Source organism: Mixophyes fleayi, chromosome 3, assembly GCF_038048845.1.
Source record: "Mixophyes fleayi isolate aMixFle1 chromosome 3, aMixFle1.hap1, whole genome shotgun sequence".
Classification (NCBI taxonomy): domain Eukaryota; kingdom Metazoa; phylum Chordata; class Amphibia; order Anura; family Limnodynastidae; genus Mixophyes; species Mixophyes fleayi.
Window position 1 is genome coordinate 116,461,737 of NC_134404.1, and position 18,701 is coordinate 116,480,437.

Here is an 18,701-nt window from a genome sequence, read left to right on the forward strand (position 1 = left end):
CATATACGTGTCTCATTACAATCCACTATAAAAGACTGCTTCATGCACATTTGAAGTTGGTTAGGACTCTATAGTGTGTTTTTCTGCTGTGGATTTGTATAGTGATCTTTTATTTGTATTGAGAGTTATATTTTAGTTTACTCTTTTATAGACACCTAAATATTTGTATTTGTAAGATATTTTTTGTTACACAATAACAGTGCATCTCTATTTTCGTATGCAATGTGCATTTTAATGTGTGTGTTGTTTGTCTTATCAATTGTAACCCACTTTTTTGCTTGTTTTTTTTTGTGTTGTGAAGCTTTTCAATCTAATATCTATTAATATACTTCTTATGTGGTTGTGGAAATTTTCCATGTTGCATGTTTATCCAACAGATCCCCAGACCTCCAGAAACTGTGGAGGCAGGACACTTCAGGTTCAACATTGATTTTCAAGGTAAAATGTTTTTCTAATATGGTTTAAATCATACTTTTTGAAATCTCTGACATCCTAAAAAAACAATTGTATTGTGATGAAAATAGAGGCCTGTTTAATTTTTATAAACATATACAAATGCAGGCACCAGATAGTTTGGACTTAAAAGTGTACCTTTGAATTCTACAAAATTTAAATTTTGCTATAAAGGCAGATGGGACTTTTAGAGCCATAGCATTTTGAAAAATAATGATGAAGCTTGATTGGTAGAGTTTTCTTTAAAATAGACCAAACAAAAGGCTTTCCTTTACTACCAGGCGTTAGCTGGGACATGTCAAACCTCATCTAAAAAATATTCATTAATCAAGGAGGATTGACAAGTTTCATTTCATGCAGAAGGATCAAGACATGGAGGAGTTGCCTTTTGCAGCTTGTAAGCAGGGCCGGATTAACCATAGGGCTAACTGGGCTACAGCCCAGGGGCCTATGGCATCCAGGGGGCCCTTGAAAGTGCTCAGCAGCAGTATTGATCGGTCGGGGGCGGGGGTGCCCCCGGCGCGATCAGTGCTGCTGAGCACTTACCCTGCAGTCCTTCTCCGGCGCGCTGTAGTCTCCTTACTGAGGCGATCTCGTGAGTCTCACTCTCACGAGATCTCCTCAGTAAAGAGAGCACAGCGCGCCGGAGAAGGAGGTAAGTGCTGGGGGGGGGGGGGGGCACGGGCAGCTTGGGCAGCTCCGATCACGGGGGGGGGGGGAGCAATCAGCTCCGATCACGGGGGGGCCCTCGCGGGGGAATAGAGGCCCCCTAAGCCCAGGGGCCTCCATTCCCTTAATCCGGCCCTGCTTGTAAGTATATAGTTATGTTATTCCTTTTAGGTTATTGGGGGACCCGTGTTACAGTTAAGGTAACAAATTGTAGATTTTACTGTTTGAAAGTACAAGTGTGTACAAAGTACAGTCAACTCATTTTTAAATTAAAAATGGCCTAAGGTTGATTGCTTTTTCTCTTATATTTTAAACAAAGAAAAGACAGGCATTATAGGTTCCTGCATGACCTGCCTTGCAACACTTCTAACCAATGAGATGAAACCAACATGCATGTGTTTATAATTTTTAGTTTACAAAGGAGCTGGTATTTTCAGTTTGTTTTCATGTTTCATTTCATTACTGTATTTGTGTCTATAAATAAATATTAATAATTTATTTTTGCAATACTCATTCACCTGTAACTCTCTGCTGCTCTGGACACTGTTTAACACCCTCTTCTCCTACACATCCTTCACTCCATTGTCCATCTAGACACAGGTCCTGGGTCGCTTGCTACCTCTCTAACCGCTCCTGTAGTGTACCCACTCTCTATTGAGGTCTAACAAGGCTAATTTTTTGGCAAAATGTTGTACTTTAATATTCTACATCTCTAGTGTTGGGGTACTAATTTGATTATTTGACCTCCAATACCATCTCTACGCCAAGGACACCCAAATGTACATAGCTTTTTCTCACCTATTTCTTACAGCACTATCGTTTGAAAACCACTGTCTTTCTGCATTTGCCTCATAGATGTTACAACGTTGGCTAAAGCAAATCATGTTCTATACAGAGTTCATTCTTGTCCCACATGCCAGTGTCACCAACTGGCCTCCAATCTCACTCACTGTCAATAACACCACTTTACCCTCTCTATTGCATTAAATTTAATTTGTCTGTAAGTTTGTGATGAGGCTAGGAGGAGCAGAGCCCTGAGGCAAATTAGGGCCCAAAAAATATGTAACTTTGAACCTTACCAAAACCATGTCACCCAAGTTATGATTTAAATTACAGACACATATTTTAAACCATAAGTAAATTACTGTATGCTTCTTCTGGTAGTTACATCAAAATGTTACACTTTATTTCTACACTTACATTTACAACTCAGCTTTGACAAAAACTATCACACTTATAAATCTAGTGCCTGTTATCATTTGCCTGCAATTAAAGTTTCCTGTTAAAAAGTGCAAAAAATTTTGAATAGCGGAGTACATTTCCCATCGCTCCACCCCTCTGTGCTAGGATACGATGAATGAATGACAGGCAGACATTTTGCATAAAGGTGTAGAAAAGATCCGCGAGTGAAGAGTACAATCTTGCATTCTAAAATGAGGTCTGCAACATTTGCACAGAGGGAGTTGCGGCTCCTGACCGAAGGCATGGACAGGCCAATATATTTCTAATGTACTGAAGCTGCGGGCCTATCAAAGGGTCCGCAGATACATTTGGAGACAGTTCCATAGACACAGATCAGTCGACCAGCTCCAGTGTCTGCGCTGGGGCTGGCGGCAGCGATCTTCGCTGCCGCAAGCCCCAGCTCTTAGCTGAGCGCTGAGAAGAGATCAGGAGACCTGACTTCTCTATAATTCGCATTAATTTTTGTAAAACACATACTTGGTTTACTTCTTGAAAATCTTTCATCAATTTCAAATAACATGGCCTACCCAAACATATTAATTTTCCTCCTGATTATACATGGATTTCCCCCTCCAATGCAACATGCTTTGGGCTCTGTCTCTTAATTTTTGTGGTGGAACATTTAGCGACCTTAATGATTGAGGGCCAAATTCAAGACCAATAACACATGTTTGGGATTCCAACTCAAGACCCCAGTGCTGTGAGGCAGAAGTGCTACCCACTAAGGCAACTTGCTGACATTACCTTACCAACATTTATAATATTACAGTGCCAGATGTGTTATATTGGCTATAGAGTGGTACGCCATCTTTGAGGTCAATGTTCACAGTTGTGCAAAGCTGATTTTCACGTGCTCCAAGGCCTTACCCAAATACCTCCTGTAAATATTCTGCATAACCTGACACTATTTAGATGGTTTGAAATATGTTTGGGAAATAAAGGCAAACTTTAGCACTCATTTAAACAGTAATAATGACATTTACACATCCATCATCCCAAAACCAACCTTGTTACAGGCCATATGAAAGTGGGGTGTGTCTGTCAATTTGTATTCCTTCTATTACATCTTTTCATTAAAACGGTATTAAAAAGCATGTTTCACAATGTCAGTTGCCATTATTATCAGGCTAGATGTTTCTAATTGAGAAGCAGGTTGTTTTTTAGCAATAAACGTAGGTGTAATATTTATTGAAACAGACCATAGACATCGTGCCCGCCAACAACAGACGTTGGAGGAGACTAAGGAGTCTGAAGAGGAGGTGGTGGAAGCAGCCAAGCAGGGGGAGGAGGCCCCACAGGAGGAGGTTGAGGAGGCAGCAGAGTAGGTGGATGAGGGCTCACAGGAGGTGGGGGAGGAGGAGGCCTCAGAGGAGGACGTGGAGGAGGAGGCCCCACAGGAAGAGGTTGAGGAAGTGGCCTTGGAGGAGGAGGAGGTGCCTGCCACACAGACAATGTTGGAGGTGGCAATGGGTGAATCTAAGTATTGAACTAAAACACTTTTCCGATTTGTATTCCTTTTGAGTCGCATAGTATTTGAGACCAACACTTGATGACCCACATGCCTTTAGACAATTAGCTATTTATCCATTCCACATTTTGAAACCATGATGGGCCTAATGCAATGTGTTGGGGTTTGAAGTAAACCCCAGCCACCACACAAATGTGTATATATAAATACATCTGTCACCCACAAGTATTAATCCTCTGCCTAGTACTGTGTTTAGCATACCATTCACCATTTCTATCAAAATTATGTTAGGTAACACTTCATATTTCTGATGATCCTGTCAAATGGGTTAAACAAAGTACACCCTTTTGAAGAAATACATGTTTTAACAATTAGGTAAGCATTGTGTTTTTTTTCTTTTTTCTTTTCTACAGCTCAAAAAGACACCCAGGCTGTGTGGTGAAGTCCCACCCTCCAAGGCAGAACTTTTGCTTTTGATTGCAAAATATAGAAAGAAATGTAAAAATACAGTCACTTACTTAAAAAAAATATTGCTGTTGCAAGCATATGACTAGTTTATCTTTAGTTTTTGACATTTATGTTTTGTTGTAGTATTTTTTGCGTTTGAAGTTGTGATTAAAAACAAAAAATAAAATAAAAGTGGAGTGTGTGTCTGTTTACATTTAATGTCAACAAATGTGTTGCGGTCATTAAAGGCAATAATGGATGGACATTTCGAACCTAACTTAAAACGTATTTTACATTGGGTCCTTTGCTCTATATATTACTTTATTTCAACATTTTCACAATTATGAGGGTACCACCAACTGAGACGCTGTACAGAGTACACAGTCCCTGGGCCAATAGAGCTTACAGTCTAACAACACACACACTTTGATTGATGAAGTCAAATGTAGTTGAGGGCGGAAATGTTTACAAAAAAGGGGGAGAACATACAGAGCTAGATTCGTTCAGAAAAGTGAGTCAATAAAAGGAGTAACTTGGTCAAAGCAGGTTTGATAGCAGGTATATTGAAAAAGTTTAGTTATATTTGAAATTAGAGTAAGCCATGTCCTAGAGAAACTTTCACATGTATCAGTGTAATACCTGACAAAAGAGGCATTAGTTTAATTTGGTGCACAAACAACAATTTTGAGTTTTACAAGGTTAAAAGTTCCTCTAATTTAGACTTTACTTATGTTATTGGGCCATAAAGTACACACAGCTAAGGCCATGTTGGGGAAACAAACTCATGAAGTCAGGCCTCCCAGACAGAAGGGCTAAGCACTAACCTACTGTGCTGCTGAGGTGTTGTCTGCATTAATTTGTAGGGAAGCTGAGTAAATAACATACAAGCCGTAGATGATTTTTTAAAAAAAATGTTTGCAGATAATCTTTGCATTAACCTCAAAGGAGCATATCCCTTCAAGATGAACCACCTCCACCTCAAAAGTCTACGGACATTCATAGTAATATTCAAGAGAATTGAATTCCCAACGCACTAGGGAATCAAACACTCAGACTATCTTCATTCATATAATATGATTATTTTTTGACTGAGTTGGTGCACCCTATACATGTATTTTTAGTTCATAAATCAACAAGTGCAAAGAAGAGAATCATGTAACATAGGGGCACTCTATGATAATGGAGTATTTAAAACTTACATTTTATTAGTTTTATTAAAATAATAATGAGTCCCAGAATAGTGCCTGTGACACCAGTTGCGAAATAAAAAACAAAAAATGTGAAATAAACAAACATATAAATTTTAAAATGGCAGAGAACACCGCCAAGCCTTGCAGTGTAATGAGACAGCCAGAAAGTCTTCAATAAGATTTTATAATAAATGACAAAATATTATTAGTAGCTGTCTATAAATCCAAAAATATAGAGGACCATTTAAATTTTTTGGTCCTAAATGGGAGATGTCATTTATATATAATAAGACATCATTAACGGAGTAATGATAGTGTAGACAAAGTTATTCCCTTATTATAGTGGAGTAGTTATTCCAGGGATATATATCAAAAATGGTAAACCCTTAATATTCCATAATCACGTAACCTCCGTTTAGTGGGACATGAACTCTGGCAGTGACAGTCTTATCACTATAAATAAGACTTAAGAGTGCTGTATGAGTAGATATATTCTCTCTTAATTATTGGTAACATGATATGTATACGCCACAAATTACCATACTATAAGATGTTGTTTTCAACATCAAAGATTGTATATTTCATTATAATTGTTAATGTAGCATTAGTCAGGCTAAATCCTGCCCTAACCATAAGCTGTAATTAGGTTAGAAAAGGACTGATCTGCGTATCCCTCTATAATGGAGGCTCACATCTGAGCATTCAGTCACAGCAGTCTGTCAAGCTAATAAAGCCCTAACTGTTTGCTGAGATTTTCATTAGACTAATCTAAGAGTCCCTCTTATATCTGGTTATGGGCTCTCATTCAAATCATTCACACACACGCCAGAGATTGGTCCCCTCCCGTAAAAATTAGTTTTGATAATTAATTAGTATGCATAACACTGCGAGGCGAACGCCGACGCGCGTTTCGCTCACTCGCTTTTAACCAAAAAATTTAAATGGTCCTCTATATTTTTGGATTTATAGACAGCTACTAATAATATTTTGTCATTTATTATAAAATCTTATTGAAGACTTTTTGGCTGTCTCATTACACTGCAAGGCTTGGCGGTGTTCTCTGCCATTTTAAAATTTATATGTTTGTTTATTTCACATTTTTTGTTTTTTATTTCGCAACTGGTGTCACAGGCACTATTCTGGGACTCATTATTATTTTAATAAAACTAATAAAATGTAAGTTTTAAATACTCCATTATCATAGAGTGCCCCTATGTTACATGATTCTCTTCTTTGCACTTGTTGATTTATGGACATTCATAGTAATAGATGGCAGCATGCAGATAATGTAAATTAATGTTTCCTGTAGGGAAAATAATAAAGAAGGGGGATACTCCGGTGGAGTCATGTTGGTGGTTGTTATGTGAAAATTCCACCCAGGGAATATGATCACTCCAGGTAGTTTGATGATCGAAGCAGTAACAATGGAGGAAGGTCTCCAAATCCTGGTTGACCCGCTCAGTTTGACTATTGGTCTGGGGAGGGTGTCCCTTAGAAAATTTTAACTTGATTCCAAGATTATTACAGAAAAATCTCCAAAACTTAGAAATAAATTGTACCCCCCGATCAGAGATGATTTTCAGGGGGCAACCATGAATGTGAAAAATGTTTCCCATAAAAAGAATGGCATGTTTAGCTGCAGATGGTAACTTCTCAAGAGGAAGAAAGTATGCCCATTTGGAGAAACGGTCGACCACGACCCAAACACGATTGAAACCACGGCTAATGGGGAGATCAGTGATGAAATACATTCTAGTGCTGGTCCAAGGGGAATCTGGAACAGAGAGAGGAAGAAGAAGACCAGCAGGAGTCCATCTAGGCGTCTTGTGATGAGCACATACACCACAGCCTGCAACATATTTGGAGACATCAGAGGTCAAAGAAGACCACCAATAATTACGAGATAATAAAGTCATGGTTTTCTTGACACCGGCATGGCCAGCGACTCTAGAATCATGAGCCCAAGCTAACAGTTTAGAACGAAGATGAGTTTCCATACAATAGAGTCCAACCGGGGGTGTTTTGACGGAAGACTTAGGGCTAGATTTACTAAGCTGTGGGTTTGAAAAAAATGGGGATGTTGCCTATAGCAACCAATCAGATTCTAGCGGTCATTTTGTAGAAAGTACTAAATAAATGAAAGCTAGAATCTAATTGATTGCTATAGGCAACATCCCCACTTTTTCAAATCCGCAGCTTAGTAAATCTAGCCCTTAGTCAGAGCTAGTATCTTCAGTGGGCTAATAATAGGTTTAGGATCCCAAGGACAGGAATCTGAAGGACCAAAAAATCTGGACAACGTGTCAGCCTTGAAATTCTGGATCCAGCACGAAAGGTTAAGAACAGCTGGAATATGGAAAAAAAAGTGACCAACGGGCCTGCCGGGAATTTAAACATTGGGCTGACTCTAGGTGAGATTCTTTTGATCCATGAATATGGTAATAGGATGGAGAGCCCGATTCCAGCAAGTACCTCCATTCCTCTAAGGCTACTTTGATGGCCAGAAGTTCTTTATGCCCGATACTATAGTTGACCTCACAAGGAGAGAACTTCCTGGAAAAAAACAGATCTCTTCTGAGAGAGAACCGTTCCCACACCAATAGAAGAAGCATCGAGTTCAAGAAAAACCGGCAGGTTCTGGTTGGTTTGTCTCAGTACGGGAGCTGCCCAAAAAGCCTCTTTTAAAGTCTTAAAGGCCAGAATAGCATCTCAAGGCCAGTGTTTTACTTGACCACCTTTATGGGTAAGAGAAGTAATGAGTGCAATTAAAGAAGAATTTTTTTGAAGAAACTGATGGTAGTAATTGCAGAAACCGATGAATCATTGAGTGGCTTTGAGCCCCGAAAGTTGAGGCCAATTGATGATGGACTCCACTTTCTTGGGGTCCATCTGAAGACCCACACTTGTAGACTAGCTATCCAAGGAAAGGTACCAGAGGCTATTCAAATAAACACTTTTTCAAGTTGCAATATAGATGGTTGTCACGGAGCCGAGAGAAAACTACCTTGACATGTTTCCAGTGAGAGGCAAGGTCTTGAGAAAAAGTCAGGATGTCATCAAGTTAGATGACTACAGACTGGTGCAGGAGGTCTCTGAAGATTTCCTCAATAAATTCTTGGAAAACCGCTGGGGCATTGCAAAGACCGAATAGCAACACAAGATACTGGTAGTGCCCGTCTCTGGTATTAAAGGTGGTTTATCATTCGTCGCCTTGACGAATCTGAATCAAGTTATAGGCTGCTCTGAGGTCTAGTTTAGTGAAGATCTGGGCTCCATGAATCCGGTCGAAGAGTTCAGATATGAGAGGAAGCGGGTAACGATTCTTGACCATTATAGCACTCAACCTACAGATAATCAATACAGGGTCTATGTGTGTCATCTTCCTTTTTAACAAAAAAGAACCCTGCTAATGGGGGAGAGGTAGATTTGTAGATAAATCCTCGTTCAAGATTTTCAGAGACATAATTGGACATGGCCTGAGTTTCAGGGAGAGTTAGAGGATACACCCTGCCTATAGGGATGCTCTTGCCGGGTATAAGGTCAATAGGGTAGTCCCAGGGTCGATGTGGAGGCAAAGATTCAGCAGCAACTTTGCTAAATATGTCCAGAAATTAGTAATAGGCTTCCAGAAGAACCGACTGAGGAGAGGAGGCCATGCAACAAATCGAGATCTTAGAAGGTTGCACTGAGGCCAAACAATGTTGCTTACAGGTAGGTCCCCAGGAGATAACATGTGCTCGACGACAATCGAACTGTGGTGAATCAGCCTTGAGCCAGGGTAGGTCTAAAATAACAGGATTAACAGACTGCGGAACAATTAGGAAACTTATCATTTCTGAGTGGAGAACTTCTACTGACAGCCGTAAGGGACTGATAATGTGGTTGATGGAACCGTTGGCAACATCTATCGCAGTACCAGAGGCTGTGGCAAAGGAAGTAAGGAGAGATGGAGCTTAGAGGACAACTCAATGGAGCTGAAGTTCCCAGCGGATCCAGTGTCCACGAAGACTGTTAACTGTTGGGGGCCATCCGGAGAGAAAAGAGTAACTGGCATAAGAATTTCGGAATCTCTCAGAGAGTAGGGGGTAAGGGACTTGGATCCTGGAAAGACCCCCGCAACATCGCCTTGGATGGAGCATTTTCCAGACACTTGGTGCATGCATGTTCACAGGGACTGGCTGATGAGAGAATTTAGCAGTGCAAGGAATATGGAATTTTTACTATAGCAAAAGTGATAACACGCTTAATTGTCCATTTATAGAGAGGGACCAAGAAATGAGGGTGAGGGTGAATAGGGACTTTTTGTTTTCTTAAAATGTATTAATTTTTACCTTTAGTAATGAAGCTGATTGAAGTTCCTTTAGGTTAAAAAGTATGAGTTTACAGGTGAAGACCCATTTTTTGAACCTAAACACTGTGTCACTGACCAAAGGCTGCTACCTTTTAGCTATTTCCATCACAATAAATATACAATATATAAACACTAACCTGTTACATACAATCTCACCTGTTTGCTGGCAGACATAACATTGGAAACACTATAAAGTTCTGTGTGGTTGCTGTTGGAATTGTATTCATCAATTATTTGTCTTAATAAAGACAGAAGCTCAGGATCCTGAGGATCAACTTCCACAGGACAAGTAAGGCAAAGTCCTAGAAAAATAGTAAAATATCAAGTAAATATTCAAAAATGTAGTTTTTGGTGAAGTTCAATGACCTGAAGTTAAAAACAAATGTTGACTGAATAATGATCTAATAGTGTTCAAGTGAGTCAGGTGTTGATGTCGCTCCCTGTGATCTTCAATTCACCATGCAGGTTCAGCGTTTTTTTTTTCCATCTCGCAAAGCTCTAACAAAATCTAAATTTGTAGTTTTGAGTAAATAGTTATTACTTAACGCATATTGCACAATTGTATATTCTTGTATGCTCTTTGGCTTTTTTTGTAAGTCCTTGTAGGTAGCCATTACAATGGAGATCGGTTTAAATATATAACATGAACTATACTGTTAGTATAATATATGCATACAAAAAATCTTTTTTATTTTACTTTTTATTTTTATTTCTTAATTTTTTCTATATATATATTTTTTTATTGTTGTATTTTTTATTGTATATTTTTATTGCATTTCTTTATTGTATTTTCTAATATTGCTTTGTATTATTTTGACATAATTTTCTTTAGGTCACTTTTGGATTGGCTCCTGATAAGGTCCATTGTATTTTATGTGTATTTTGGAATTGTTTGGCACTTGTATTCTCTCTAGTGGAGATACTATGAGCATTGCTACAAAGTATAGTACAATGTCACAGCGGAGCTTTTTGTGTGAAAAATGTTATATATAAAGTTTCGTTGTTGATGTTTGTATTTCAAGCCTCGCTTCAGTATGCGAGTTTGAGAAGGATTACTCATTACGATATTGGGAAGTGGACGTGATTACCCAATATGAATAGTATAAAAAGGGGAACTTTGTAAAGCGTATAACATTCAGCCTTGACAAAGACCTGAGATGTACTAGGTTGAAACGCGTTGGCGCCTATATGTGACGGGACGGTACCTACGCAGTTACCAGTGTTTGAACACTCTACACGGGAGGAGACAGCTTTTCTTGGCATGCTACACGCTGATGAATTCCTTGACTCTGGTAGGCGGCCCCGCCACTAGTTTATACGCTGTATTTGTGGATCAATGTGCTTTTATGCTTGTTTTTATGATTCTATATCCCTTTGGGGTATAAGATGGAAGTTTTGGTATATTAAAGATAATGCACTATGTTATCCCCTTTTCATTTTTTATAATCTTGCTACATTGGAGCTATATTCGGGGATTTTCACACACTGGAGGCTGCACTTGTGATATGTCATACATTGGTGCTATTCAGACACAGAAATAGCGGAGGTGTGGAGTGCCTAATGAGCCCCTTATTTTTTTGTGTAAGTGCTTATATAGAATTCTGCTAGTTATTATTGTTAAGAAAAATATTTTTTTACCACCTTACTTATTCTCTGATTACCCTCTTGTGGGTTTTAAGGTCTATTTCGTGCCATCACCGTTTTTTACATACTTTGTGTGTGGTAATGGTATAGCCACGAGGTGTATGTATATATTTGAATTTAATACATTTTATTCATCAATGTTTATTTTCATCTGAGGATATACGTGATTATTCGGGACTTCTATCTACAATTATTACATGAATCATTCTCAGACACTTTGAGAAAACAGATGTCACAAGTTCAAAAGACTGTATGAAAAAACTTTATAATACACATTACTAAGGAGGATGACCTTTTTCTTATAAAAAATTTCATTCTGTTTATCTTTGAGTACAGATTAGCGCCACTTGTAATACCTTTGGTTATTTGTGTGCTTTATGAAGAGGATTTTTTGTGGATTCCTCATAGGTATTAACAAGGGCTGCCTTTCTGTTGTGCACAGCTAGTTTGTTTTGTTGTATTATCTATCTTATCTGTGTGGAGTTTATATGTTCTCCCTGTGTTTGCGTGGGTTTCCTCCGGACGCTCTGGTTTCCTCCCACACTCCAAAAACATACTGGTAGGTTAATTAGCTGCTATTAAATTGCCCTTAGTTTCTCTCGGTCTGTGTGTGTATGTTTGGGGATTTAGATTGTAAGCTCCAATGGGGCAGGGACTGATGTGAATGAGTTCTCTGTACAGTGCTGCAGAATTAGTGGCACTATATAAATAAATAAATGATGATGATGATGATGTGTTCTGACCTGAGACCCATCCTATTTCATCAGCTCAGCTATATAAACCTGCACTGTGCACAGACTATTAGGCTCCAAGCCTTTACTTCAGCATTCTTGTACATTGTGTGGCTAATTTCTGTGAACTCTGGCCTGGACTATTCCTGACTTCTCTTCTGCCTGTCATTTGTTACTGTTTATGCTCCTGATTGTTGCAAACCCGACTTGTTTTGACAATCCATCCATTTTCTGACTTGGCGCTCTGCAGTCTGTTTGTGTATCAGTGCCGGCCATGTTGACCAGACTTTTCTTGCTGTTGATACCAGCTCATCACGACTGGAGGTAGAATTAAAAAGCTGTGACCTGTGAAACCACCAGCAGCAAAGCTCCTTGCAGGGGGAGGGGAGCTCTGCACCTCGAGTACTGCCAGCATTAATTCAAGTTGTCAAAAGAGAATCCACTGTATCCGCTAGAATAGCAACACAAGTACATTTGTTCTGAAGGGGTGTTATGCACTTCACATTCATACACTAATTGAATATAGGGGAAAATGGGCATTTGCTGGTTGCCATTCAATTTATGGAATGAACAAAAGTATGCATTTTGAATATGTTTTTGATGCACTTTTCATTACGGTTACTAGTTTCAAAAAAATCTATTGACATATCTGTATTGTGGGAGCATCACATTTTTATGGCATATCTATTTTGACAGGCACAGTAGATATAAAAAAATCACAAAAACAGATATAAAACTAATAAATGTGTGTCTAATGAGCTTCCCTCATTGCCGGCGATGCAAGTTCACTTCCCATAAATGTCATCAATATAACGTGCCCAGGTTTCCATCTTTAATTTTTACAGTGATTACATAGAAGTAGAGAACAGGGTTTATTCTGCATTGTGCACTAACAGCTAGATTATTAGTGTAGGAAAAATAGGATCAATTATTTCCCTTTATATTAAAAATCAAAATTGTATTAATAATTCATTAAAATATTCTAGTTAATTGAGAAATATGTTAAAATACAATAGTGTTTTAAGTGACAACTTGTGTGCAAGTTGCTTCCCAACTTGAATTGTGCCCAATATTTTCATACTCAACACATAAAAAAATTGTGTTACTGCAAACAACAAGAAAACAAGCTTTCCAAAGGCAAATCTTTGCACAGCCCTAGGTGTACTGTGACATATGGGATACCTAAGATAAAGTCTTTGTGGATACCACTGAGGAAACATTTCTTTACAGCACAATCTCTTACCCGTCTTTGATTTGCATTCCAAGATAAGGTCATTAATGTTGCCATCGGGAGTCAAAGACACGTTGACAGTGCATTCACCAGATTCCTGAAGAAAAATGAAACAGTAAACATTAGTTGGCTTACTTTTAGCTTCTGCTACTTTCCTCATTTTACCACAAATTCATGTTGCCCCCTGCATCTGCAGCCCACTAGCTGCAGATCTGTGTGAAGGTCTCTCTCATTGTCGTTCCAGGTGCATGCTTTGTTGAAGGTACTGTATAGGACTTTTGTTATGTAAAGGGTTTACATGGTAAATATTATAAATAGTGAATATAGAATATTATAAATAGTGTTTATTTCATCTTTACTTCCACATGGACATTGAAACTTATGAGCATAAATTATTCTCCACAGAGTGCCTCATTTATTTACTGACATCACACGTGTGTATGTGTGTATTTGTAAGTTATTTTAATATATTTCACCTTGTTTTCCGGGAGGATGTCATTATTAAACAATAATCATTAAAAGTTATATTTTAATTAACATAAGGAGTGCTAATTTGTCCTTCTAACATGAACCTCTGTTCATTATTCGTTCTGTCCAAATATAACAGGACCAGCGCCCCCACAAGCTATACGCTATAGATTTATATCTTGACATACATTGCATGTGGATGTTTTCTTCTAATCCCTGTGCAGAGCATCTTCCCCTTTAGTCACTCTCCGTATACTTCCAAGGGATACCAATAGCAGTGCCTGCGCATGCCTATTTAACAGGTATCACTTGTACCACCACAATACTTGTTCTGTTAGACAGGAACACCATTGAGAAAAAAGACTATTCTTCGAGTACAAAATTTTTTCAATGTTTAAATATTTTTTAATTTTATACATTTTTTTTTCTTTTTTCCCTATAATTTCTTTAAATGTTGCTATTTTTTATTTGTTGAGCTGAAAGACCAAATCTAAGTTTTAATTTTCAGTGTGCATGTGCAAATATACAGAGACTGGACCAGCAAAGCAATAAACTAACTTTTACAAAACTTGGCCAAGTATCACTGAGCTGTCCAAGTGATATTGTCTTCATAAATTGTGGCAATAAGTGATTTTTTTTATCACCACAGATTGACATATAGGCCCCTGGAGTTTTTCAAGACCCCAAAATGATTTAATCTGAAATGCCAGTGCTGTAAGTAAGGCTTGGTGAAAAAGATGATTTTGAAAGTGTCCTAAGTCGGTGAGTTTATCTTTAAATCTTTTTATATTAATCTGCATGATCATATATGTTACCTTAAGCTATTTTGAACAATGTTCAGGTATTCCTTAAACCAGAGCAGAATATCGTAGGAAATGCAAAATAGTTGTCTGTTGGCTAAAGTTCATTAAAAAAAGGTTATACTGCAGATGTTCTGAAGGTTTGTCACAAAATCCTTACAGGGGGCCTGATTGATTAAGGAAAGTTAAGCAAAAAATTGAGTAAGTTTTCTTACTTAAGTTTTCTGGACAAAAACATGTTACAATGCAAGGGGTTGAAATCAGTTTACCATTTTAAACATAAGGAAAATACTGTGTTTTTTCATGTAGCACACAAATACTTGATAGCTTATTTGTACACTGAAATTTAAAGTTGATCTAGGACATGTCCTACCCCAAATATAAATCTACCATCACTTTTTAAATTTACCTCTCCCTCCAATACAACATGATTTTGCCTTACTTACTCTTGCTTAACTTTCCTTAATGAATCAGGACCATTGAGTTTTGTCCTTTATCTATATATTTTTTAAGGAATCTACAATTTCAAATTGTCATTTACCATGATTACGTCCTTCTCAGAACCTTAGTTGCTGATAGGTAATAATTTTATTTGATGAGAAATTCTTTAGTTTTTTTTTCTAACAACTCAGTTATGTAAATTTTACAATTGTTACAGCAGATAGAGACACTTACTCCTTTTTTGTCGATTTTGCATTCTGTTAAATTTTTGCTGGTAACATTGCTTTTCAAGCAGTTTGTTTGTCTGACAAGGTAATTTATATTGTAGTCCCATCCTTTCACAACCTGAAACACAAGTAGAGCAGATTATTTTGCAGAAATGTACATGCAGTTTTTCATGGATTAAAAATACAGTTTATTATAGGAAGTGCCTAAGTTATAGGTCGAAGATTTGCATCATTTACATGTTTTTTCCCCACAATATTCTCATTTTATTTACGAGAATTTCTGACTTTCTTTAGAAGCTGATATCAGATCTGGCATGATTCCTCAAATAAACAGCCCTGCTGGGATTAATGTTTTGAGGTGTTGTATAAAATGCTCAATAGCTAATTCACAGATTTATACAAGTTGATCAGGTCACTGCAGAAAACTGAGATCAAAATGGCATTATGGCAGCGTATCACAGACATCTCTTAGACTATGCAGCTCTATGATTAAGACCCCACACAACATACACACTGACATCAGCATGTATAGATTTTACACAATAATTTGTGCTTATTGTATTCTATTTTACATATGTAAATAAACTGTAATGCCTGCAGAGTTATGTCCTTAGGTCCTGCCACCGATGTTGGCAGACGAGGTCATTAGGGAGATGTTCAGCATAGTGCGGCTAGTTCCTCACACGCATAGGAGGGTGCCAATGAAGCAGACAGCTGTGTCACTTGATAGGTGGAACTTAGCCTGGCGGCGTGAAAGCACCAGCAACGTCTATTGCTGGCACACACGGAAGACTAGAGTCTATAAAACACTCTGGTTATTCTGCAAAGAAGGGAGAGCAGCCATATTGCAGTCAGGACCTTGGAGGAAGGTGGAGATCCCAGGTGCCCGGCGAAGGGATTGTTTGGTTAATGCAGTGAGGCACCAGTTTGAATAGCACATGGAAGGGTAAAAAAAAGGGAGAGAACCCCCTCAGTTTAAGCCCCAAGATCCATTAAAAAAAGGGGGTGAATGGCAGGTTCTGCAGGAGACACATTTTTGACCACATTAGAGGATGTTCAGACCTTTAATATTAATAAGGAGGCCCCTGGGGTTCCCCAACATATTGAGGGCAGTGCATGACGGCTGCCATGAGGGCCAGTGCTATTAAAGAGGGGGGGGAGCCCCATTAGTGGAAGGCCCACAGTAAGGAACCAGCAAGGGGAATCCCCACCTTCTGGGGTACCCAAGAAGTGAGATCTTCCATAGCAGACAGATAGTGTAAATGGCAGTGTTTAAGTTTGGAGACCCCCATCCTGCAGCTATTCCCATGGAGAAGCCCGTATGGAAAGTGTCCCCATACCGAGAGAGGGATTCACTGAATGGTGCAGCATGGTTCAAACGTAAATGGCTACATATCCATATATGCATATGCAGATATACAGTATTTTTAATGGTTTTCCATGTGAATTGCAAACTCTGGAATCAAGCTGTTTACTGGTCGAACTGTCTGATATTCAAGATTTTTATTTTTTTTAAAAAACTATAAACTGTAGTCATTTATGCTCAAACAGGTAACATTTTAAGGTGTTTCAGAGCGACAAATGTAAACTTGAGGTTTGTCAATTGAGGGCAGGATGGCCATCGAACCAGACAAGATTGGCTAAAATAAGTTGTTGCTCTCCCCATAACTTCCTAACCTCCTCTCCCCCCAGAAAAAACTTTAAAACTACAGTAGTTTTTCACTCTTTAGTCAGCAACGCTACTAGGGCTTATTTTCTAGATTCATGTTACCGTTTTACTTTTTCATTTGTCCATATACTTTTCTCAAGCTCTGGACTTTCAGTGTTCTCTCCTCAATATTTATAATGTCTATTTCGTGTAATCTGCCTAACTCTGTTTTCCACCTATTTACTGTACTTAACGGTTTACTTGTGACCTGTATTAGCTCTCTGCTGCCACAAATAAAATTTTTTTTTTTTTTAAAACAAAGAAGCTGTTGCTCAAATAGTGTTATGAACTAAGCAAAATTCTTAACATGGCCCCTGCTGTGATGAACATCAGGGGTTAAATGTATCAAGCTGCGATTTGCCTTTTTCAGCAATTTTCTCGGGCGAGGTTAAACCCACCAATGTATGATAGAGCGAGTTTATAATAAGTCATCAGTAAAGTGATGTAATCAAAATTGATACACTACAAATCACCATGTCTACTTTTGGCCATTCTAAGAATACAAGTCGGCATATGTATGAAGCAGCGAATTTTGGCCAAGGTTAACATAACAGAAGGCATAATGCAGGTTTCAGTTATGAGGGTAATCATGATTTCTTGTTTAGAGGGGGAAAAAGTATTATTAATTATGTTACAGGGGCTAAATTATTTTATGAATAAATTAGTGGGCCAAATTTCATTAATGATTACATGTAAAAGAATTTGTTTTTATTTTATTATATTATAGTGACATACTATTTCACATTATAACAGTCCCCCCTTTTCCCCACACTATTGTGTGGGGGAAATGGGAGGGGGGGGCTGTTATAATGTGTGAAGGAAAGGAGGGGGGCTGCTATAATGTGCAGAAATGGGAGAGGGCTGCTATAATGTGTGAGGGAAAGGGGGTAGTCTGCTAATGTGTGAGTAAAGGGTGGGATTGCTGCTATAATGTGTGAAGAAAGGGGGTTATGCTGCTATAATGTCTGAGGGAATTAATTGTATGGTGGTGTTTAGGTGGGAGCTAATTATTTAAAGAGTGCTCTTTTATGTGTGGGATGATGGTAGGGCAATGTAAGGTATTATTAGGGCTATTTAATTTAATATTGGGGCCTATTAAATTAAGATGGGGTGACCGGACCTTTAATTTAATGCTTGGGTAGTTTGGGGCTATTAATTGAATGCGGGGCTGAGTTTGGGGAGGAGGGCTATTTATTAAATGTGAATATTAATTATTTAATGCCAAGGATGGTTGTGGGAAATGGTTATATTAAACGTCAATGCTATTAATTTATTGCTGGGGCTGTTTAGAGGAAGGGAGATAGGCTTATTTATTAAATGGGAATAGTATTACTTTAAAATTGGGGTTGGTTGGAGGGAAATAGGTCAATTTATTAAATGTGTATTACTACTAATTTAATGTCAGGGCTGGTTGGAAATCTGATCTGTGAGCAGATCTGTGAATACTATTGTTTGAATAATGGGGCAAGAGGGAGGCCTAATTATTAAACGTGGGTGCTATTGATTTATTGCTGATGCTTGTTGGAGTGTTCTAAATTTCATTTACTCATTTATTTTCCAAATAGGGCCCCCAAAAGTCTAGGATCCAGACAAACAGCAACTAGAGACACCAGCAGCCACAGGTAGTGAAA

The 18,701-nt window shown here is 38.3% G+C and overlaps 1 protein-coding gene across 1 annotated transcript in view; it reads right to left on the reverse strand.

Moving 5' to 3' along the window:
- KNG1 (kininogen 1) overlaps positions 1-18,701 on the reverse strand; it is a 63,282-nt gene that overhangs the window by 21,990 nt on the left and 22,591 nt on the right. Inside the window, exons 5-7 of the mRNA XM_075202209.1 lie at positions 15,370-15,480; positions 13,439-13,523; positions 9,977-10,122 (exon numbers count right to left, since the gene is read on the reverse strand). Coding sequence (XP_075058310.1) covers positions 9,977-10,122; positions 13,439-13,523; positions 15,370-15,480 — 342 coding nt within the window. The remainder of the gene's footprint in view (positions 1-9,976; positions 10,123-13,438; positions 13,524-15,369; positions 15,481-18,701) is intronic.